We start from the raw sequence: 24,413 nt of genomic DNA, 5'->3' as shown, positions 1-24,413 counted from the left end.
TCGATAAAGCAGATTTTTTTTTCAAAAAGAGTATCGTAAACATGTCTATTTGGACATGCTTCCAATTCCACATTCAAGGAAAGCATTATATATATAAAGAGTTCGATTTGGGCGTATTGAGGCGTTTGCGTGAGAACATCCGTCGAAAACTTACTCAAGTATATTTGAAAATATGTTTCTAAACAATTCTATGAAATAATTCTTACACTGGCCGTCATAATTCTCATTGAAATTGAACTCCCAACTCAGCTATGCATACTTTATGTCGGTAAGTATGTGAGTTATATTCATAAAATTGATTGGAAATATTTTTTCGTTTATACTTGAGACGATTTTGCCTATGTTTGATACAGAGGAACTGTATTATTACATTGACCGATATTTTTCATAAGATCTCAGTCATAGACACGGAGGTCTACCTATTTATGGTTGTACCTAGACTCCTGAAAAGTTATGGTATATTTTTTTTGAAGTTGGTGTTCTTTGGAGGCACTATTTCTGAAAAGTTTATTTTATAATGGAATTTATATTAAGCGCGAGAAGCGCGATGTCACCTAAAGGTCTAGACTTAAACTCCCTTGAATGCCTCTGAAGCATTTTGTTATTGATTTATCACACTTTCAGTAGTTTTCAAGACAATTGTTATATGGGGAATGGGCGTCCTTATTATCCGATATTACTCATTTTCACACTGCCTGAGGAGGTTCTGCTTATTCTGAGCAAGTTTTTCACAGCTTTTGGGTAAATGTTTTAAAAATATGGCAATATGGAGTAAATGTAGAAAATATTTAATTATTGAATCCCTGTGGAATCTCTTAATTAATTGAACGAATATTTAAGCGATCGGTCTCAGTGTGAAATTTTCGAAAAACCGATTTTTTTTGTTGCATTATCGGATAGTATACACTGTAATAAAAATTTTTAACGTCATTCTCTATCGCGCTATGGAAGCTTTCTTTTTTTTTTGAAATTTTCCTATTTTTTCCACGAAAAGCTGTCGAAAAAAATATTCAAACTCTCCAAAGCGCAATAGTTAATAATCTTTTTGTAATTTTTGGCGCCGCAATCGTGGACATCGTACAGGACCTTGTTTTTAAGTGTAATTTCAACAACAAGTTATTTAACTATTATACACCCAATAAATAAACATAAAAAAAATCATTTTGTTTTCGTCATGAGTGTATTTATTTGTAAAAAACCGAACCGATTAGTTAATTTCAACACATTTTATTGATTTTTCGGAGGGTTACACTGAGATGATCCCTTAATATTGAACAAAATATTAAAATAATAATTACTTATTCGTAGATATACTTTTTAACCAAGAAACAAAAATCTCCTGATTATTTGAACATATTATAATTATATGACCATTGTGACTTATGAAAACGATTCCGCCGTTCCAGTGTTGCCTTGACGTTATCTCAAAATAGTCGTTTATATCATTATTCAATTTTTAGAGGATTGATATTGCCGTGTGAAAACAAAAAGTCACGAATTATTTGCTTGTTACTCTTTTAAGTGGATACAACATTAGCTCCATTAGTTCCATTAGCAGATTTTAAAATGTTTAGACCAATAAAGCCTTTAAACAAACCAGATTAAGCAATAATTTCTGCATGTTGATGTGTGATTTGGATTGAAATTTGTCAAAGTATACGTATGAAAGACAAACGGTATTCTAAAAAAAAACACTCTATATAAATATAGTATGTATGTTTTTCTCTAATTTAAATAAATTTATAAAGATGTTAAAAATCCCCCCAACAATGATATTTCTGAGCGGCATCATATGTCATTTAAGAGTCAAGTTAAACCCGAACTGGTTTTAAACTCATAAGTAGAAGTTCGGTATTAAAAAATTTGCCTTATTAAATTAGCAACCGGCAATTAATATTGTCAATCTTTCAACACGTCAGGAGAAGGCGTTGATTTAAATCATAGCCATGCGGCGTGGCGTGGTCGAATGTCCAGCTGTGAAGTAATTTTTCAAATATACTGGGACTATATTTAAATTCTCGCACAAAGTTGTGTCGCGCGTTTGAAACTTTTTGTTATGTAAAGTGTTATTAGCAAAGCATCAAATTGACAGTCGTAATGATTTTGACAAGGGGCTTATATAATAAATAGGTGTTTTTCTAAACTGTCTTTGGGTGTTAACATTTGCGGTTTAAAATAAGCAGTAATAACTTATGTGCTAATTTGACATACATTCTACTTATTACATTTATCTGTTACTTAACAAAATTAGCATTTGTCTACAGAGACTATGCAATACTATAATTAAACTATTTGACGTTTTTATGTTCGCCAAGTCTTTGAGTGACCGTTCGTTAGTTCCGCATTTTGTTAGCAATCTTATTTTTTAAGCATAGTTATATAACTAATACCCAATTTATATCTTGTATTGGAGAATCTATGGTCTTCTACTGAAATTTTTTGCCTACATTTGTAAGGCTAAATTACCAAATTTACTTAATTTGTGGTACAACATTTTTAATGATATTTATTTATTATGCAAGTTAAAATTATTATTAATTTTATAAGCGGTACATATGTACTCATAGTTTTTACGATTCTATTCGTATAACCCATTTTTTGAGAGGACTTAATTAATTTTGAGTGAAATAAATGATTTCAGTTAAAAAATAATTTTTAAAATCCATAGTTCCAAAGTATTGGTATCTTTCCAGTGGTATAAAATAGTGTTATCTTTTTAGGGTTAAAAGGAAACATGAATATTTTATTCAATATGATGCACCGTAATTTAACAGTGATGTTTCGCGTTGTATCGAATTAAATCATTGCACCAAAAGCTCCACTTTCGCTTTAAGGCAACGTTAACTTTTGCTGTACCAAAACTATAATTCGTTAAAATATATGATATAGAAAACTTTAAATTGATTTTGATCAGTTAGTTTATACGACAGCTATATGCTACGGTGGTTTGATCTGAACAGGAATTGTATCCGTTGCCTTGGATAATAATCCATGCCAATTTTCATGTTGATTTCTCATCAAATAAAAAGGTTGTGCCTGCAAAGACTAGATTAGTTAGTATGGATGCTAAACGCTATAGGGGTCCAATATTGGCGGTTCCGACATATGGGAAGCTTCTTAGGGAAAAAAGGACGTGATATACAGACAGACAGACGAGCATGGCGAAATTGACTCCGCTCAGATCATGAAGATCATTTATGTATATATGTGACCTGGTCTACGAAAAGGGGGCTAACGTGCGAAAACTAGTTTTCTGGGAAAAGCTGTTAAAAATAATCGTCAGTTTCTAGTTATCTCATTATTTGTTCTCCTTTTTTTTTGACACCTAAGCCCCCTTTTCGTAGACCAGGTCACATATATTTTATAGAGTCTCCGACGTTTTCTTATGGGCTTATTACAAGCTTCGTAACAAACTTATTAAGTACATACGCTATTCAGGGTATAAACAAATTCCCATTCTCTTTGAATTTTTACGCTCACTCTTTGTCAAGCTTTCGAAAATATGCGTTCGGATGGACCTGATGACGATTTGAAAGCACTAGAGAGCTATTTTATATAAATTAGTGAATTATTTGTCGGACGTTCCGAATAACTAACTCTCTGATGATCAGTCCAAATAATAAAGAACTTAGGTTTTTCAGAATCTGAAGCATCTGCGTCAACTCCCTATGAAATGTGTACCGTATAACCCTCATAATGGTTGATTTTTTGTTATCAAGTAAAGGAGGGGCACTTGATAATCTTTCATACTGACATCGCCAGCCTTAGGAGTCTACATCTGTATATACATATTCTACATCAGTTATCGCACAATAATACGGCGAGCAAAAAATAGTAAGAGAGAACAAAGAAGTTTCATTAAATTTTGTGTGCGGAATCAAATTCTTATGCCGAAATATCCAGAATGTTGGAAGAGGCCATCGATGATTTTGATTGGTACAAATTATTAAAAAAGGGTCGAGAACGCGTTGACGACGAACCACGGCCAGAACGGCCATCAACATCGCCTGATGAAAAACACGTTAATTAAATAAAGGAATTGGTGCTTGAAAATCGACAATTAACAGTCAGAGATCTTATTGGTATCGTTGGATATCCAAAGGGTCAGTGGAAACCATTTTGAAAGATTATTTGGGCCACCAAATTTTTTAGAAAACAGCGTCGCGTTAACATCTGTGAAATAATGTTTTCTGACTTCCAGGATGCCATGAAACGCATTATTACTGGCGATTAATCGGCTGAATATCGTGGCAAAGGTGAGCCTCTTTCGGTTATCCAGGTGTGGCGCACTCCAAACACCTTCGGATCAGCCAAACTGTCAAAAAGGAAAGCTATTTGAATGTTATGCGTTATTTGCTCGAAGCTGTTCTAAAAAAGAGGCCGAAACTATGGGCCCACAAATCTTGAATATTGAAAAAAACGTTGGAACAAGTGTATTTGAGGGGGATGACATACAGACAATAAATTAATTAAAAATTTTAAATTTAAGAACAATGTCTTACTATTTTATTTGAATTCTTAGCTGAATATGTGTGTTGGCATATAAATGACCAGCGTGATAATATGAGTCGATTTAGCCTTGTCCGTCTTCTTGCCTGTATATATCGAAACTAATTCCTCAGTTCTTGAGATATCGATATCTCCAAGAAAGTGTATGTACTATATATTTGCCAAAACAAACCGTTCGCCTAAAAAGATTTTAGATTTTAGTTATACATACATATTGCGGCTACCTGAAATGCTATAAGGGGTATTATTGCTTCGTGCAGAAGCTAAAATTTTTCTAAATTGGACAATTCCAAAATAATATTTTTTTTTTCACACAAAATTTTTTTCTCAACTTTTTTCCTTTTGTTTTTCAATTATTTGAATTGTTCAAATTTGTCATTTGCTTTCTTTATTCCGGCTATTCAAAAAAATTTTTTGGAAATTATTCAGGTAAAGCGTTATGTGTGTTTCACAGAAAGTGATCAATTACAGATTGAAATTTGTTACGATGCGACGAAGAAGTCGCGCTAATATTGGTCGGCGTTCTTTTTGGCATCAACATCCATTGGCAGCCAAAGGCACATTACCGAGTATTCCCATGATGCGATGACATACGTGCGGTCAATCAGCAAGCAATCGTCACGATGTCACAGCACGACTTTTCAAACAACAGCTGTGATGTTTGATGGACTTTATCTTAAAGCAACGTATGGTGTATATGGTGCTGTTAGATGCTGGATGTACTCTGTTGAGATGCAAAAAAAAGGTTTGTCGCACGCACACATTCTTCTTTGGATGGTGGATTGGTGGCGGTGGTTACACCAGATCAAGTTAAAGAAATCATTTCTGCGGAAATTCCTGATCCAGAGAAAGACCCAGACCTTGCGGACACTACAATCGCTTTTTGGATTGTATGTCAGCACTCAATTTAGAAGAGTGAATATCGAAGTTGACGACACATGGATCGTACTATATTCCCCACTATTTTTTAATTCACATTCAAAACTCATATCAATGTTGAGTATTGTAGTTTGGTGAAGCAACATGGCATTTATTGGTCTTGAACGATACGGTCGATATGTGAACTGCAATAAAGCGCTTTGTAGGATATTTATTACTGAAATTAATGAACGTTTTCAACTTAGAGAATACAGTACAGCGTGTGGAAACACCGCCAGCAACAAAATTGACATTGACGAGTTTTTTCTCAACTTTCGTCAGTGAACCGTTTGCGAGAACATTGCTCTATTCGGAAATGCCTTGATATTATACATGAAATGCATCGTCGATAAATAGTTACGCAGGAAGCAAGGCCAACCAGTAGATGGACATCCAAGTGTGTTCTAAACTAATGCATTAGGACGAATTTACACAATCCACCCGAAAAACGACGATTGCTTCTACCTTCAGTTGCTATTGATTAATGTACGCCGTTCAACTTCATTTGAGTCATTGCGTAGTGTGAATGGTACGGGCTGTGCAACTTTTTGAGAAGCAAGCCAGCAATCATAATTGCTAGAGCATGATAATCATAGGAATCAAACGATGGACGATGCGATAGCTACTTCGAATATAAATGAAGATCGCACACTTTTCGCGATAATCATTTCGACATATCAGCCTTCACAGCCGCGTCAATTATGGGATACGAACAAAAATTACATTGCCGAAGACATTTTATATCGTATTCACTAATAATTAGAAATGGGTCAATTCCGATTGATACTTCTGGTGGTTTGATATCAATTCCATCTGCCGTTTATCAATTCACGAAAGATGAACTCAGCACGAATGTTCGCACATTGGACAAATTATCGTAACTACGATTCCTTAAGTGCACGCGCAATGTTAGCTGACAAAAATTCTAATGTTGTTGACTTAAACTGAAAGATTGAAAGTCAAATCTAACGATTGGCAATTTCAGTTCAAACGTATTCCGTTTCCAGTGAAAATTGAATTTGAGATGACAATCAACAGGACACAAGGATAGTCGTGTAGTGTGTGGCATAAATTTGGAAACGCTATGTTTTACACACAGCCAGATATACGAGGCGTGCTCAGGAGTTGGAAAACCATATTTTCTGTACACAGGAACAGAAACCAAAAAATTATTTTATCAAGCTGCGTTACAATGAAAAAAAAATTAAATGATAAATTCAACTTTAGTTTCATTTCAAAATATATAATTTTACGCAGAACAATATAGATATAAAAAACAATATGAGTCCACTATATCTCACTATTCATACTCCATTAAAATGTCTAACTGCAAACACTCTACTCTATGCTTAAATGTATGCAATTTCATTTGGGAAGTAATATTTTTGCAAATTGTCAAAAAATAAAATCCCGTGACATTTTTATTACCTCTGTAAATTAGCATATCAAATATGTATGTGTCCTAGTGACAATCCCTTCTTCGGTTCGTTGTAAAAAATGGATAAGTTCTTTTTATGATGTTTGCACTCCCTTGCATTCTCCTTCATATGTACATAAGTATGTATGTAGGTATATAATAGAAGCGAGTACGCAGCCGTTAAAGTGATGTTGTTGCGTCGCTTCGCTGACAGCGCAATAAAACTTGACAGCAGTACAACAATCAAAACAAGGGAAACCAAAACAACAACTAACAATAATCACCTCGACAGCAAGTACCTTACGTAAGTGGTAGTGAGAATTTGCAGGCAACGTAAGCAAACACTGCCAACGTCAAATATGTGGCATATGGTTGATAGCTTCGTGGTGGAGTACGCACAATTCATTGCCTGAAGTTGTAGGACTTTCTTGTTGGTACCCCAACGGTTTTACATAGCCGTTTCTATCTTCAGACCACCACAACTCCACATATGTAAGTATGTATATGTACATATAGTATATGCGTAACTACAATACATCCGTTCGGGTGGCAGCACCCGCATATTGCCGTCACTACGTAAGTGGTTACTTGTATCGCTGTGCCAGCAACACAAATGTCATCATAGTTTCGTCGTCGTCACCGTTGTCGTTTGTTGTCGCCATGTGCCACGCCTTTTTTGCGTTAATGCCGTGATGAAATTGCTGAGCCATTTTGTTGATGCTCGCGGCCCGTCAACAATACACAGCGTTTGACCAATTGCTTGGATTGGCTTGTGAAATTTTGTTAATTTTATTTGGGGTTTTAATGATCATTGTGCGTTTGGCTTTTTGGTGGGTGGTAAATCAATGGGTGGTAATATCATAAATATTTGCTGAATATTTTGGGCGAATTTTATAAAAAACTAAGCAATATTCTATTTTAATCAGTAAACATTTTCTGTACAACACACAAACGCTGAAAACGGGTTCTAATGTGATATATTTATTGCTTTTTGGGGTATAATTGCTTTATGAAGGTGATAATTACTATCGTGTAGTACGTCTTTGTCGACGGAATATACTTCTTCTTCTTAATTGGCGTAGACACCGCTTACGCGATTATAGCCGAGTTAACAACAGCGCGCCACTCGCTGTGGCGCCAATTGGATATTCCAAGCGTAGCCAGGTCCTTCTCCATATGATCTCGCCAACGGAGTGGAGGTCTTCCTCTTTCTCTGCTCCCGTTGGCGGGTACTGCATCGAATACTTTCAGAGAGAGTTTTTTAATTCGCTGAACTATGTCAATGTCGTCGTATGATTGCGAAATTCGCCATTACCAAAGCGCAAAGGACCATAAATCTTCAGCAAAATTTTACTCTCGAAAACTCGCAACGTCGACTCATCAGATGTTGTCATCGTCCAAGCCTCTTTGCACCACACATCAGGACGGGAATAATGATTGACTTATAGGAGTTTCGTCTTTGTTCAGTCCGAAGTAGCACCTATTGGCAAAGAGTTATTCGGATATAGACGATAACATTTTTGTTGGTGTTAATACTGGTTCCAAGATAGATGAAATTATCTACAATTTCGAAGTTATGACTGTTAACAGTGACGTGAGACGCGAGTCGCGAGTGCGACGACTGTTTGTTTGATGACAGGAGATATTTATTCCTGAATTCATTCACTACCAGACCCATTTTCTTCGCTTCCTCTTCCAGTGTAAAGAGAGCAGAACTAACGGCCCGGTTGTTGAGGCCAATGATATCAATATAATCGGCGTACGCCAGCAGCTGTACACTCTTATAAAAGATTGAGCCTTATCGATTCAGCTCTGCAGCTTGAATTATTTTCTTCAGCAGTAGATTGAAGAAACCTCGTCTGAAACCCCAGTTGTTGACTTTCCAGGCCTAAAATCACACTGATAAGGTCCAATCAGTTTGTTGATGGTGGGCTTAAATCTTTCACACAATACGCTCGTTAAAATGCAAGTAATGTAAATAAAAATTAATGATCACTTTAATATATTTTCTCTGAGTTCGTGAGCTATAACTGAAATGAAATGTTTTATTCTGGCGTTTAAAATTTTTTTGCTGTTTAATTATCTGTCAAATCGTTAGTCCAGTGAAACTTCGATTGAAAATAGTCCAAGTACGTAATACCAAAAAAAATAGTTGGGTTGATCTCACTTCAAACCGTAATGGGGTTAAAAATTTGCATTAAGCTTAATCATTCTTTCGCATAGCACAATGATAATTAATATTGCATTTATAAAAGTAAGTTTCAGTCTGTACTTAAGTTTACTAATTGAAGTCATTCATAACTTTTAAACTGCTTACGGAAACCTAATTATCGTTTATTTCTATACCATACACACATATTTCTGTCAGAAATGCCTTGACAGGACATACATACATACATTTCTACACATACGTATTAGGAAATGCATAAAATAGCAGAAAATATAATCCTTTCCCACAAAACCAACTATAAGTAACTAAAAAATTCACGACAAGAGCGCAATTTAGTGCTGACTAATCCAATCTTATCAGTGACTCATAGCAGTCAGCGACTAAGCGGTGGCGAGGCATATTAAAACCCTATAACTTAATCTTCCACCTTCAGGATGGCAGACATTAATCGCTGTTGTAGACAGCATAGAACAACAACAAAAAATCACAGCAACAATAATAAACGTTTGAAATATGCGATAGCATTCACATTCAACGCTCATTCTTCATAGCGGACAGTGTTGCCATTTTGGGTTTCTTATGTCTTTTATTATTTCGTTTCAGTGGGAATATTATAATGATAACTAAATGAATCAAATAAATAGTGACCAATATTTCAAGATGATGAAAGTGGGTAGAATTCATATATTCTTGGGAATAATTGGGAAGTTACCTTATATTAATGATAGCACAAATCATCCGTAACTGGTTTCAAATGAATGGCTCAATTATTGACTTCCACGGTATCCTCCATGGTTTAGAAACTGCGCTAGTTCCTAGAGCAGGTCTTGGTAATGAGGGCAGGCAGTGTCTAGCTAAGGCAGGGGCATATATCCATCCTTCTCTCACTGGTAACTTTGCTTTGCATATATGCTTATGAGGAACCTAAGGTGCCCTGAAAATAAGACTAAACATGGAGGAAAACGATGCAAAAAAGCTGTCTGGGATATCCGCCCAATTGTCGGTGAATGGACCTGCTACGACTGGCGGACACAGTGAGTCTACTAGCTGTGTCACCCGCGGCCACACCTCTGAGGTGAAGGGAGCAGTTTACAGCGATTGTGGTACTACTGAACTTTGAATAAGCTTTGCTACGCTTTCTGTGGGATGTCAAAGGCATTTGTCCGACAACAAAAACTAGCCTCAAGGCAAAACCCAACATGGTGGAGTTGAAGGCAAAAACTTTGTACAAAGCCGCGTTCAAAATCCACGAAAGACTTTGCTGCAGGTGCACCCGGAGAAAGGAGGAAAATTTTTTTGGAAAACAATAATTCAGATTAATACTTGGTAACGTCAGTTCCTTGAGTCTAGAATAGCAGAAACACATGTTTTTGTATCTAGCTCAAGAACGTAGGAAAAGGGTGAGGGGTTCGACATGTAGAAATCCTTAAACTTCAACTTCTGATGCTCTGAAAGTGCCACATCTGACTTCTGTCAGCATTGAAAGACATACATATGTACATAAACTTTTCCTACCTTATAAGACCCCAAACTTTCAAGCGCAAAACTAAACTTTTTGAAAATAAAAATATAAATGAGTTATCATTCACTAAAAAACTTGTGGTAACACTGATTGCGGCATCCATGCTGCCAAACGTGCCACTGTGGAGCGCGCTGGTGCCATTACTAGTAGTATTTCCTGCAGCAAACGGGTAAATAACTTACAAATAAATAATAATAATAATAATGCCAGCGAGATGTTATCGTAAAAAGTTGCAAAGCTGCAACAAATTTATGCGAAATTGTTGTGCTGCGACTAAATATATACATACGTACATATAAACGCATATCAATGGCAATATAAAAAATTTCTTCTCAAGGATTTCGTTCCGTGGCAATGGGTATATCTACTTATGTACATACATATTTATATGCCTGCATATTGCAAGTTATCCGTAAGAAGGAGCAGCACAAACAAGCGACCTAACCGAAAGGAAAAGAAGCATGAGAAGTGAAAAGATAGAAACATGCACATGCACATCCACGAAAGACACATTTGTATAATGTGTGTATGTAGTATGTATCTAAAGAAATTTTGTTGCAACAGTGGCAATGCAATATATTGTATAAGAAATTTATTAATTCGTAATAATAAATTTTATGTCTTTCGATTTGGCATCGAAGGATAATTACGGGGTTTGCGCACGAATACTCGCCAGTCAGACGGTTCCATTCATATATTATAGTATATGTATCATATTTGGTTCAATCGTATGCGTTCACAGTCATTAGTTGTACCTGCCGTTTGTCGTTTTGTGTTTTCGGCCATTCGATTCGTCTATTTTGGCTCAATGTGAGTATGTATTGCAGTATCTGTCTGTTGAAGTGAGAAAAAATGCGATGAATTAAATAAATTATGCCAACCTGGAAACAATTACATAAATGGTATCAATAAAAACATGGAGTAAAAAAAACACCGCATGCATTCCTTTAAAATTGGACTAAATATCATTTTTGACTGCGCTTATGTACGCATACACAACATATGTACATATACCCTTTCTTCTACAAAGATTGTTCGATGTCCTTCAATTCAATAACGATCAAATCAAAATTATAATATACTAGTCTTGGAACAATTTGCACACCATCTTAAATATCGAATTATTTATAGTACCGTAGGAAATTTCGGGTGTCTGAAATCTATATATAACATATAAATTAACGAAAACAACCACTAGGCTATGTTTTGTAGCACAACTCCATAATACTACCGCGATAAATGTTACAAATCTACTACTATGAGGAAAAAATAGTAAGACTTTGTTTATAATTTTAAAATTCTAAGTTTATTCTTTAAAATCTATCCCCTTAAAATAATTCCCCTTGGCCCTAATACACTTGTACCAGCGTGTTTTTTTTCAATCCACGAAACAGTTGTTACAAGCAATATCCGGAATAGCCTTGTAGCGATTCACGTTTAATGACTTTAATTGTCTCAAAATGATTTACCCGGAGCGGTCGTTGGAGTTTGTGAATAGCCAGAAGTCACAAGGAACTAAATAAGTACGATAGTTGCGACACGATATTGGTTAACAATATGGCAAAAACTCACGAAGAATCAATGCAGTATACAACGGTACATTACGCGGTGCAAAAACCAATAGTTTTCGACCCATATTTTCGGCCTGGATTTACGAATAGTGGAGGATGGAGTCATTTGTAGAAGTTCACGCAAGTGAGGAAAGTTCTCTGACCGCCATTCACTTGGGATTGGCGAGAAACGATTCTTTTACATATGACTCAAGCAGCTCACGACTTCCGGTCTTTGACCAAGTATCCTCTTGGTAGCCTAAGAACATCCGTTCGAAGCGAGCTAAAGTGAGAAGGCGAAACTTCCCCTGCATAGGGTTGAGCGCTGGGTTTGGGACCCGCCACGTAAACAAAGCCTCGGATGAGATAAAGGAACTGTGGGACGGCATTTCAAACTCCTTACGTACAGCTGCAACCGAAACCATTGGTTTTTGGAAAGTGCAAAAGAGCAGCTGGTACGACGAGGAGTGCCGTGTCGCAGCGGAGAGAAAACAGGCTGCCTACCTCGCAACGTTACGATCGACCACAACACGTGCGGGATGGGATAGATACCGAGAGTTGAAGAGGGAAGCAAGACGAATTTGTAGACAGAAAAAGAAAGAGGCTGAAATGCGTGAGTACGAATAGCTTGATAAGCTGGCCGATAGGGGTAATGCTAAAATTCTACGAAAAGATGTGGCAGCAGAAGGTTTCAAGACCGGAGCATACCCTTGTAGAACGCCCAAAGGTGATCTAGTCACCGATGCCCAGAGCATACTTAAATTATGGAGGGAACACTTCTCCAGCATGCTGAATGGCAGTGAACGCACAACGTCAGGAGAAGGCGAACCCGATTCCCCAATCGATGACGATGGAGCAGACGTTCCATACCAAACGAGGTTTCAGACAAGGCGATTCCCTATCGTGCGACTTCTTTAACCTGCTTCTGGAGAAAATAGTTCGAGCTACAGAACTAAATAGAGAAGGTACCATCTTCTATAAGAGTGTACAGCTGCTGGCGTATGGAGATGATATTGATATCATCGGCCTCAACACCCGCGCCGTTAGTTCTGTTTTCTCCAGGCTGGACAAGGAAGCACAGAAAATGGGTCTGGCAGTGAACGAGGGCAAAACGAAATATCTCCTGTCATCAAACAAACAGTCGTCGCACTCGCGACTTGGCACTCACGTCACTGTTGACAGTCATAACTTTGAAGTTGTAGATAATTTCTTCTATCTTGGAACCAGCGTAGACATCACCAACAAAGTCAGCCTAGATATCCAACGCAGGATAACTCTTGCCAATTGAGAAGCAAAGTCCTCTCTCGACAAACAAAAACCAAATTCTATAAGTCACTCATAATTCCCGTCCTGCTATATGGTGCAGAGGCTTGGACAATGTCAAAAACTGATGAGTCGACTTTGAGAGTTTTCGAGAGAAAAGTTCTGTGAAAGATTTATGGTCCTTGGCGCGTTGGCCACGGCGAATATCGCATTCGATGGAACGATGAGCTGTACGAGATATACGACGACGTTGACATAGTTCAGCGAATTAAAAGACAGCGGCTACGCTGGCTAGGTCATGTTGTCCGGATGGATGAAAACACTCCAGCTCTGAAAGTATTCGACGCAGTACCCGCCGGGGGAAGCAGAGGAAGAGGAAGACCTCCACTCCATTGGAAGGAACAAGTGGAGAAGGACCTGGCTTCGCTTGGAATATCCAATTGGCGCCACGTAGCGAAAAGAAGAAACGACTGGCGCGCTGTTGTTAACTCGGCTATAATCGCGTAAGCGGTGTCTACGCCAATTAAGAAGAAGACGATTTACGAATAGTTTCCGGCAAACGAAGAATAACACTCAAATAATATTTCTTGTTGCCAGTCTTGTCGGTCGGAAGGAATTGGAGTGCACCACACCTCGATAAAGGAAGAAAACTATCACCATAACTGTTTAAATGAGTTAAGTATCCCGGTAAAGCTGGCTCATCCTAATACAACAGTGCAATTCACCACAGCTGATGACTACAACACAACTCACCACACCTGTACCTACCCACTAAACAAAAAGGGTGGACAACAGGATGTTTTTAATTACAAAGTCTTACTATTTTTTTGCCCACAGTACTACACTTTTTAAATTTGGTTTATAAGCTATTAAAAAGTTAGAAAATTCCAATAAATTTTAATTAATACTCTATATCGACCGTTTCAACCAAGTTATATATTTTCCATTAGATTGAATATTCGTCATAAAAGTTCATCATTTGGATATCGCAATCGAAGATCCTAGGAGGGTTAGAATAACATTGAGCAAATTGCCACAGAGAGGTCGTAACATCAGTACTTTCTCGATCAAAATTTGTTTTCAAAACCTTCAAACGTACCAAATAATATTCCTTTTAGCCAATATAATTTGGCGAGTCCGTGAAAATAAAATAATAAGTAGCTTAAGTTTATTTTAGAAAGTACTTAGTTGAGTGTAGGGGATATCATAAAAGGAAACAATTCTATCACAATATGTGACCTCGTCTACCGAAAGGGGGCTTAGGTGTCAAAAAATCAATTTTCACTTTTTAGTTGATTCGGATGGAAGATGAGATGCTATTTCTGTTTCCCAGAAAACTAGTTTTCGCACGTTAGCTCCCTTTTCGTAGACCAGGTCACATATAGTATTTCATTTTATAACTATATTTACTACCAGTTATTGGATCGTATATTCAAACCCCAGCAGAAACCAATTCTGAATAATTGAAAATAATGAGCAATGAGAGGAACTACAGTTAGGTTACTCGGGTGCCACCAATATCTATAACCATAGGCGTATAATAATGTAATGTTCGAACTCCGCTCTATTCTTAAATGATTTCAAACACCATTGCAATTGATATTTTCAGCATTTCTGCTTTAACAATTTTCTATAAAACCAAGCTTAAACCTGAGTGCCGCTGGGGTCGGGACCTTTCTAAATAAAAACTAATAGATGGTAGAACGTAGAGATAACAAAATTAGGCAGCCTTAGAATATAATTAGTTACAAAATGTCAATCAATGGTTCGATTATAAAAATATGTACATATAACTCTTCGTGAATGGCTAGTATACGTAAAGGATTCACCAACAAGAACGTCCTAATGTTCAAATAAAAAAATTAACAAAAATTTGGGCAAAATGCGTTCCGTTTTTTTATATTTTATACCATTTATGAATAGATCAAAATGTGGTTCAATCGGTCCCCATGGCCCCATTTGCATATCTCCACCCATTTTCGCCATTTTTCGAAGACTCATTTCGGCTATACTACGCTGAATGTTATTTTTGAGCTCCTCGAGCGTTGCTGGTTGATTGCCGTAAACTTTTGATTTAAAAAACCTCCCGAGCACATAATCTAGAGGCGTTAAATCGCATGACCTTGGCTGCGATTTGACGGGGCCATTTTTCTAAATTAACGAGTCGCCAAACTTTGCACAATGTGTCCATGGTTAGACTGAAACATGATGCGGCGACGTTTTTTTGTCAATAGAGATAATCCGCATCGATTTCATCAAATTCCGCGGTAAAAAGTCGGTCAATATTGTGATGGTAACGGCGTTTCCTGTCTCGTTTTAAAAAAGAAATTATGCAGCTATAATCCGCACCAAACGGTAAATTTTTAGAATGCAATTGCGTTTGTTGATGAGGTTGTCAAGCCAGGGGCCGTAAACTCTTAACTAAGCTCGAAAAAAAATTTGTTCGAATTGGATTTTTCGTATTCGGTAACTCGATTTTCGTATTTTCAATTTTTTGAGTAGAAAGTGAAGATGAAAATCCGAAAATCGAATAGGCCCCCCGGCATTGTACCAAAGCAAAACGTGGCAAGACAAAATGGCAAACCTCACTGAAGCCGCTGGCAAAATTTTACACAAATCCGTGAACATGGCCACACAGCTCGTACGCATAATTATAAAGTAGATCCGAATTACGAATAGAATACATTTCCGAATCGGTATTCAGAATAGGGCCCCTGAAAAAGTTGGACATATGTAATATTATGTATATAATTTGAAGTAGTGAAGCGTAATCAATAAGACACTCAATTTCGAATTTTTTTTGATACGTTATTTTGCATTTCAGGTGACGATATATGTTTAATTTGGTTGCGAGGTGCTTAAGTTTAAATACCGTTAAAAATTAATTTTTATGTACACGTGATCAGTGTTATATTATTTTACCATCCTTGTGTCGAATTTATAAAAAAATATCCAAAATATTCCGATGCAACTTCACGTCACTGTGTGTATAACTGCTATTTAGTGAGAGCAACGAAGTCAACATAGCATTTAAACCAATCAGTTAATGTAACGCTGCAATGCGTGTGCTCGATAATTATTCGCAATTATCAGTAATTACTTAATTACCGTGGCGCTTTGTGCCGGCATGTGTGGCGCGTGTAAGCCGCTAATGTTTTGCTTACATGTCGTTTATATTTTTAAAATATTTGCGTTTATTAGCTCAAAGGTGTTCAACAAATTAAATAAAATAACAATAAATAAATTAGAATGAATGGATTGGCTAACAGTAGAGCAAGGCCTTTCGTTGATTACACACTAAGGCTAAGTAAGAGAGCAGTGCCACGTTTGATCCAGTAGTCGGCCTTTTCATTACCGGATTTCAAGTCCACGGCGATAATGAAGGAACCCGCACGCTCTGGATAATAATATGCTGGACACTGGTAAACACCACGAGTTTTCTTTTTCAGATTCTCGACTGGCTTAAAATGTATGACGGGCATTGGGGATATCAACTCCATTGGTTGTGGATCCTGCAGGCATTGCAACTTGCGCAACCAGCCGGCACCTTCCAAAAATAGATTACGCACATAGACACCTCCACCTTCGCGCACTATGCGCGCTGCGGCCGCATCATCCTCGATGAATACAAAGAAGTCCCATGAAAGCTCGTCGATAGGCGTGCGGGTGGCGCGTGCTGATGTCTGCAGCACTGCTGTAAGAAAGCCGGTGGGAAAAGTATACGCTGCCAACCAAAATAACATTGGTTGTTTGAGCGTTTTAGCCCACTGTGAGAAATGTTCGATGCGTAGAATGAGGTCGCGTGACCACGCAGCCAGTGGTTTTAAAGACGGATAAGCTGTAATGTAAAGGTTGATGCATCATTAGCTGAAGAAACGCAGACAAATTTAATAGTGAAGGTACATACATTTCAGCCACACGGCTGGTACACGACCTTCATAAACCGATTGATAAATATCTTCTAGTTCGGTGCTCATCACGACAATTCCTTTTATGCCACGCTGCAAATCTCGCATATGTATTTTCATTCTGCTCAGCAGAAAGTTGTAACGCTCTATCTCTTGCAGCAACACTACTTCGAGTGGTGAACGATTAATGCCGATTAACTTTGCGGTTTGCTCGTAATTTATTTCGTCTGGAGTGCTCGCAAATATATCTTTGGCTAAACGCAAAACCTTCGTTTCCATACCTTCGCCTACCGAAGTGGTGGTCTGCACTTGCATTGACATGAGGGTCTCAAATAGAAGACGCGTCTCACCGATCAGTGAAGCAATATCTGCATTGGGGTGCTGACCGAAAGCTTCCGGTTTGTCAAAGTTGGGAAATTGGTGTATCTGATCAATATATGATTGCAGGTCTCCATCAGCGGGTATGAAATAATTTGTGAGTGTAGAGAGGCTGTAATTATTATCATACATATATCTGTTATCTAAGTAAAATTACTAAATTAGATATTTCACTTACCGAAATTTGTGTGTAGTTAAAGCGGAGTCACAATAGAACTGGTTTATATATGTTGTGAGCAAACGACGATCCCAATCGTCGGTCACATGTCCGCCATAATTGATGCCAGCTATAAGATACTTCAGTGCACCCCAAGGTGTTTCTTCATACTCATTCAAGTATAAAGCCAATAGCACATCAGATACTTCAAAATCGGAATCGTTAAAACTGTATATAACATTCCAACCAAGTTGCAAAAACTTCTTTCGTTCCAGCAAGACCGTATGGAAAAAGCACAATGCGAATAAAAGCTTTTTGTACTTGCCCGTTTCATCAACCGTCTCGAAGTTCTGTTCGTTTATATTATTATATAGACGACGCATGTTCGCTTTTATGCCACGCGGTGGTTCTGTGGTCATTTTTATACTTGATTGTAGTATAGAGATCGGAAATTCGGGATGAGGACTTGAGCTTAACCATAACCGAAAACGTTTATGTAGTTTCATAGTTTGCATGGTGGCAATGATTTTGTCCAATGTGGGCATCCAACTCAAAGAAAGATGGCAATTAGCCAAAAAGACCCAGTTGCCATCACGTACACCGTCCATGATCATTTTCGTAGCAACTGGCGCCTGTCCTTGTCCCAAACTGAGTGAGAACATGCGTTGGGACATTCTGCACTGTTCGGCTAATGTGATGAGAGATTGTGTCGGATCCACACCAGGCGAAAGCACAAAAATAAGCGGAGTTTGTGATATGGATTCGTCGAAGGCAGCTTTCAAATCCAAAACAGGTGGTTCCACAAAGCGCGGTCCAAGTGTATTGATAATGAATTGGGTGAGACAGAAAGAGATGCGATCGGGTCGTAAACAACGTACGACACATATTTTCTCGAAGTCAGTCAATTTGTCATTCCACTCGCCGACGAGATCTTCGCTCTCGGGCGTTGTTGTGGCATACCACACTATTTATAGTTTTTTTTTTGATTAATTGCGTTAAGCATGCGTAATTTGAATTTGAATACTTACTCTGCCATAATTTCGGATTTTGCTCAAACGAGTCTATTATGCCATGAAAGCCTGCGACTTTGTCTAGTTCCGTTATATTATCCCAAGCCTGTTCACTAATCCAGTCTGTAATAAAAATAAAATTCATACGCTAAACTAGCGGACAGCTGAAATTTGTTACTCACTGGGACTTGGATTAGGCGCTTGATTTTGCTTGTCCAGTACGATACCGCCTTTGAGTATAAAATCATACTCCGCTTCTACTAGTTTGCCGGCACATTCCAAGATTTTCGCCGTCATGTGTATGGAGAAGAGTAATTTGTGCATTTCGAATAGGCCACGGCAAGTGTTTTTATATACCGAATACGTATGATAATCGTTTATGTTCTGTATACGTTCGTATACGATCTGATGCTTTGGGCTCCGCTCAATTGACTGTATGAAGAGTAAGATGTAAGCGGCCAGTGAGAATTCATACATCGGATCGATTTTGGACATATCCATGAGTACAAAGAAAAGTACAGCTGCGCGTTCGGCCGCAGGTTGGTATTCTTGGCGCGCGGCGTCGATTTCGATCTCCGTAACTTCAGCGGTGGCCAATGACTCCTTAACTAGCACTGATGTTTGACGAGATTTTTGCAGTGTGGCAAACAGCTCATCATCCTCCAGCAGTGAACCGCGACTTTCGTTCAAAAGGCGCAGAATCTCATTGTCCAAATCGATGAGTGTGCGTTTGTTGCGTGCGATCGTCAATACTAATTCATCTTTTTGCTCCTCTAATGCCGGCTTCTCCTTACGCACGATGATGCCCAGGAGTTGTGCCTGCAAGCCATCTTGCTTCACGGCGAAATTCACTATAGTCGTTTTTGACGAAATTTCCGGTGGGTAATGTGGATTTGTGATTTTGGTAGTTATATACAGTTTGAAGTTATCATTATATGTTATGTATTTATCATTGAATTTGATCAATTTTTGGCCGCTCTGCATTGTGAAGCTTTTGCGCAGTATCGGATTTATAGCTTGATCCAAAGCCTCGCCTACATTTTGCAATAATACCGGGTTTCCGGCTGACATCGCACGCTCCAAAGAGCGTAAATAGTCCGTTTGTGAAAAATCAATAACTTTTAAATCATTATTGGCTTCATAGTTTTTGATCCAAGTATTAGCTTGTGATTGCGGATCAATGATGAGCGGCCACCGTTGGCCTCCCATAACAATGACACCATTTTCAGTGCTAAAGTCGTCGGCGGGCAAGCCTTGTATATTCCACTCACGTATGGTTACGGCATCACTGAGGAAAAGCGTTATTTTCATTTCATCAGTACAGGGAATTTGATTTGACACAATCAAGCTGACCCAGTTCTCTACGAGAATCTCGCGATACTTGGTATCGAAAGGGCCGAGGTATGATGTGAATGCGGTCGATAGCAGGCAATCTCCAGGCAGCTTTTCGAATGCTATATCCAGTAAGGCGACAGTCTCAATCCAACGTTCACGCTCGCCAGACAGAGATTCCACCAAAATGATGGCACGTTCAAGTTGTTTTCTAAAGCGAATACAATTGGTATAATTTGGTATAATGTTTAAAGCTATAATTAATTAATAATAACTGGTTGTATAGTCTGATAGGCGCTTAAAATTCTACTATTTTTTTGGAACATCCCCCTGTGACTCCTAATGGTGTCACATTTTCAAATAATGAAAATGCTTTGGACCATAAAAAATTGTACAAACTTGTTACCCATAATTATCTTAAGTTTCAGAATCTAATCATTGGGGAAGTATTGACCCGATTCGGCCCATTTTCGACACACAGACATACCAATGCCCGGAAAGGATTATCCTCTCACGAGTTCACCGATGTCTGCGGTAAAAAGTCGACTATGTACTGGTGTCCAATTATTCGGAACCTAGGTCATTGAACAATTTTTGTTGGCTTCAGTTCACGTGGCAAACTTTTATCGTGTTATATTAATTGCTTCTTGATTTGTACACTGGAAAAGAATGAATCCAATGGAATATAAAATTGAGTTATATGGAAAGTAGACCTGCTTGATGTTCGATTTCGCCAATTCACTGTTGCATAAAAATGCGATCACCTACCAAATTTGGTTGAAATCGGTCGAGCAGGTTCCGAGATATGTATGTGCTCTCACCTCAAAATGCATGCTCATCGTCCAATTTTTACACCGGCTCCTATAAAGCTCTCCCATTCCCATATTGTATGATGTAAAATTGTGTGTCTGTCAGATTTAGTTATTAAATTATCGCACTTTTAGGAGTTTTTAACAGTTTGTGTTAAATGACGTTTTGTGGGCGTGGCAGTGGGCGAAGTGGTGGTACGACTTTTGCATAATTATAAAGTAGATCCGAATATCGAATATAATACATTTACGAATCGAGATACAGAATTTTATACATACATAAACCTGTGTATAATTCGATTAGTTTTAGGTGATAGAAACAACCGTTGGGTTTGCAAGAGCACAAGTCTTTTGGCGAATTCAAGAATTAGAAATTATGAGAAAATCCTACCTTTGGACCCTTTAGATCCAAGTTCAAGCTTGTTTCTATCAAACCAGCTTTTGTACTACTAAAATTCTAAAAACAATCAGTATTGCATTTAAGTCATTAAATTGAAATCGCAAATTTTGACTATAAAAATATTGAAGGCAATAAGTCTACTAAGACTTCTTACAGAGGTGGAATAGAGTTTCGGTGCACTGAAAGTCCTGTAACTAATATGGTTAAAATTACCTCAACTTTTCCTCTTTTATACGCAGCTCATTGAGTAGCTCTGTCTTCTCGTTTAATTGACGATATAGTTCGGCAATGGCGGCATTAAGTTCTTCTAATTTCTTCATAGCAGCGGCCAACATTGCCTGTTTTTCAGCCAGCGAACGCATCGCATTGTCCAACTTCTCCTGCTTTGGTGCTACGATGCGATATACTTTGGCGTAATTTTCTATAGCCATAATCCACTGCATAAGTGACTTGCAGGCTACCGATACTATAGCTACTTTATCGGGTTCTAACTCTGGATTTTTAGTATATAATCCAATTCTTTTTAAGGTTTTATCGGTGACATGATCACGATCAAAATTCTTCAAATCATTCAAAAAGTTAACATCGCCGAGCACTTTTTTGGCGTTCTCCCAAGTAGGTTCTTTTCCCAGCAGTATCAAAACGGCTTCCATGACTTTCTCAATTTTCATTGGCGGACGTCCGTATGACTTAACTTCGGCCACATCTTTTTTACTTAATGCATCTAAAGCTTTAATGGCAGCATCAATCATTGGCATAACAACGTCCAAATCAGCCTGCGCTGTGGCTGCTAACTCTAAACAAACTACTTCTTCTTGCCTTATAACAATGGCCTCTGCATCGACTTTTTCCTTTTGTTCCGTAGCCTCGGCCTTTTGTATCTCTATGATTGCAATAAATTCTTCACATTCCTTAGCTAAGATTTTTACTTGTTCCGAGCTTATTTTCAACTCTTCCGACATGACTGATACTTTCTCTTGAGTTTCTTGAATTTTTGAAAGACCATTTCGTAGTTTGTTGGCACTTGAGGAAACTTCGTAGCGTTTACTTTCTAGTAGTGCCTTAAAACCGCTCACCAACTCTAGATAGTTGGGCGATGTGACATAATTGTGCCGCTTAACTTCCGCCAGCATCTGCACCGACATCTGTGCCACACTAGAATGTATTACCGAGAATACGTATGCAACTGCCTTCTGCAGTCGGTCTTCAGTAGTCTGCACCAAACTGTCCCTATGTTTTTCATCTTCTTTGCCTGGCACTGCAACATTTATTTGGAATCCCATTAAAAACTTTTGTGCCACCTCCAACAGCGCCTCTTGCGGCCACAGACGGAACCAATTCGGTGAAGTATTATTAATCAAAGCAGGATATTGCCGTATGTAACTGCGAAAATCCTCGCCAATCGGACTCATTGCCAGTGATACGTGCATATTTTCGCGTACATTTTGCATGAAGAAGTTGTACAGTGACTCGGTTGTGAATTGTATGCCCGCCTTTTTAGCTGGTCGTTCTAATTCCGTTTTTAGCTCTTCAAATTCATCGCCTTTAAAGAGATTTGCCTCTCCTGTGCTCAACATATTGTTAAGTATTTCTAGGAACGCGCTTTCCGCCACTTGTTCGTTACTGAAGAGGAATACGGTACCACGTTGTTTGATACCTGTGACTTTGTACAAATTTTTCAGATCTTCCTTAAATTCGTTGGTTTTATACTTTTTGGTGACTTCAATTGAAAAAGTGCCGAATTCACAAATAAAAGCAGCCAAACGAACAAGTGCTTGCCTACCAGAACCGCCGATACCAATGTTGAGTACATGACCTCGAGGCTGTGAGATGACACGTACAGCACGCGTTACATGCTCTATTGCTTCCTTAAAGAACACCAAATTCATGCGTGCCATGCCAGGGAAGTTGTTGTATTCCTCCATTTGACGATTAATATATTTTCGAAGATCTTCAAAAGCCAGATCTTCGTAGTAACCTTGATTGCTCATGAAGTCACCAAATATGGGCACAATTTTGTTGGGACACAAACTGTGAAATGTGATTTCCATATATTTGCCGAGTATGTTATTCACCTCGTTCATAAACCAACCCTGATCTAAATCGTCAATTAGACGATCGCTGAACACACGAAAGGCCTCGTGTACCCACAAACGCAGAAAGCTTGCGCGTTTCGTTTGTGCCTCATGATGGCCGCGTAGTAGACCTTGAAATATTTTCGATATGTCGCGCAAATTGAACAAATAGTGAGACTTTGCTGGTGTCGGTAGCATGCGTGTAACTACCGCATTATATAGATCTATTGTGCTGGAAGTGATTTTCAAAGCTACCTCACGTATATCATTAGCGAATGGTATTAGCTTCTGCCGCAACATAGTGCCGAAGATGCGCATAATGGTGGCTTCCGTAGGGAAGGTCATATTGATTACGACGAAACGACTCTGGGTACGTGGCGATATCACTTGGCGACCGCCACCAGGTGGACCCATAGCTGCCATTAACAACGTATTCTGCACATAAATCTTTTGTTGATTACGTCTATTGAACCAATATTTATAATCAATCCATTGTCGTATAAGTTCCAGAGGTGGCTGGGAGCCGTAAGTATCCTTAGCGGGCATATTAAAATCGTCCATGAAACAAATCATACGTTTGCCACCAATTGGTACAAAGAAGGTCTTTGTACGTTTCTCGGTGCGATTTTCAATTGATTCCTGCAGTCCAGCGGCTGTGGTCTACGAATTGAAATTTGAAAGTAGAAGTTATCTGTTCTGTTGTGTATAGTTAATAAAGAAATGTTTCTTATTTACCTGTGCGGATATGTTTATAGAAAGCACGGTATATTTAGTTTTGTCACAAGAATCCATAACACTGACTGCGGTGGAGGTTTTGCCAGTACCCACATTACCAACTAACATTACCGGATGTTCTTCTTGTAGTAGTTTGGACACTAGATATTCATAGCGTACAGTATCCACCGTGGGTACAATTATTTTATAGAATGGAAGACTAAAATAGAACAAAATCAAATATATTGAACTATTATCTTTTTTAAAATTGCCTAATAAAA

At 38.2% G+C, this 24,413-nt stretch overlaps 1 protein-coding gene across 1 annotated transcript in view; it reads right to left on the bottom strand.

The window, feature by feature from the left end:
* Positions 1–16,610: 16,610 nt before the first annotated feature.
* LOC120773901 (dynein heavy chain 2, axonemal) overlaps positions 16,611–24,413 on the bottom strand; it is a 38,748-nt gene continuing 30,945 nt past the window's right edge. The window contains exons 11-17 of the mRNA XM_040103081.1: positions 24,154–24,352; positions 21,557–24,078; positions 18,985–20,345; positions 18,821–18,925; positions 17,814–18,756; positions 17,257–17,747; positions 16,611–17,187 (exon numbers count right to left, since the gene is read on the bottom strand). Coding sequence (XP_039959015.1) covers positions 16,640–17,187; positions 17,257–17,747; positions 17,814–18,756; positions 18,821–18,925; positions 18,985–20,345; positions 21,557–24,078; positions 24,154–24,352 — 6,169 coding nt within the window. The 3' untranslated portion in view covers positions 16,611–16,639. The remainder of the gene's footprint in view (positions 17,188–17,256; positions 17,748–17,813; positions 18,757–18,820; positions 18,926–18,984; positions 20,346–21,556; positions 24,079–24,153; positions 24,353–24,413) is intronic.

This window comes from Bactrocera tryoni, chromosome 4, assembly GCF_016617805.1.
Source record: "Bactrocera tryoni isolate S06 chromosome 4, CSIRO_BtryS06_freeze2, whole genome shotgun sequence".
NCBI classification, from domain to species: Eukaryota; Metazoa; Arthropoda; class Insecta; order Diptera; family Tephritidae; genus Bactrocera; species Bactrocera tryoni.
This window is presented reverse-complemented; position numbering and strand designations above follow the sequence as displayed.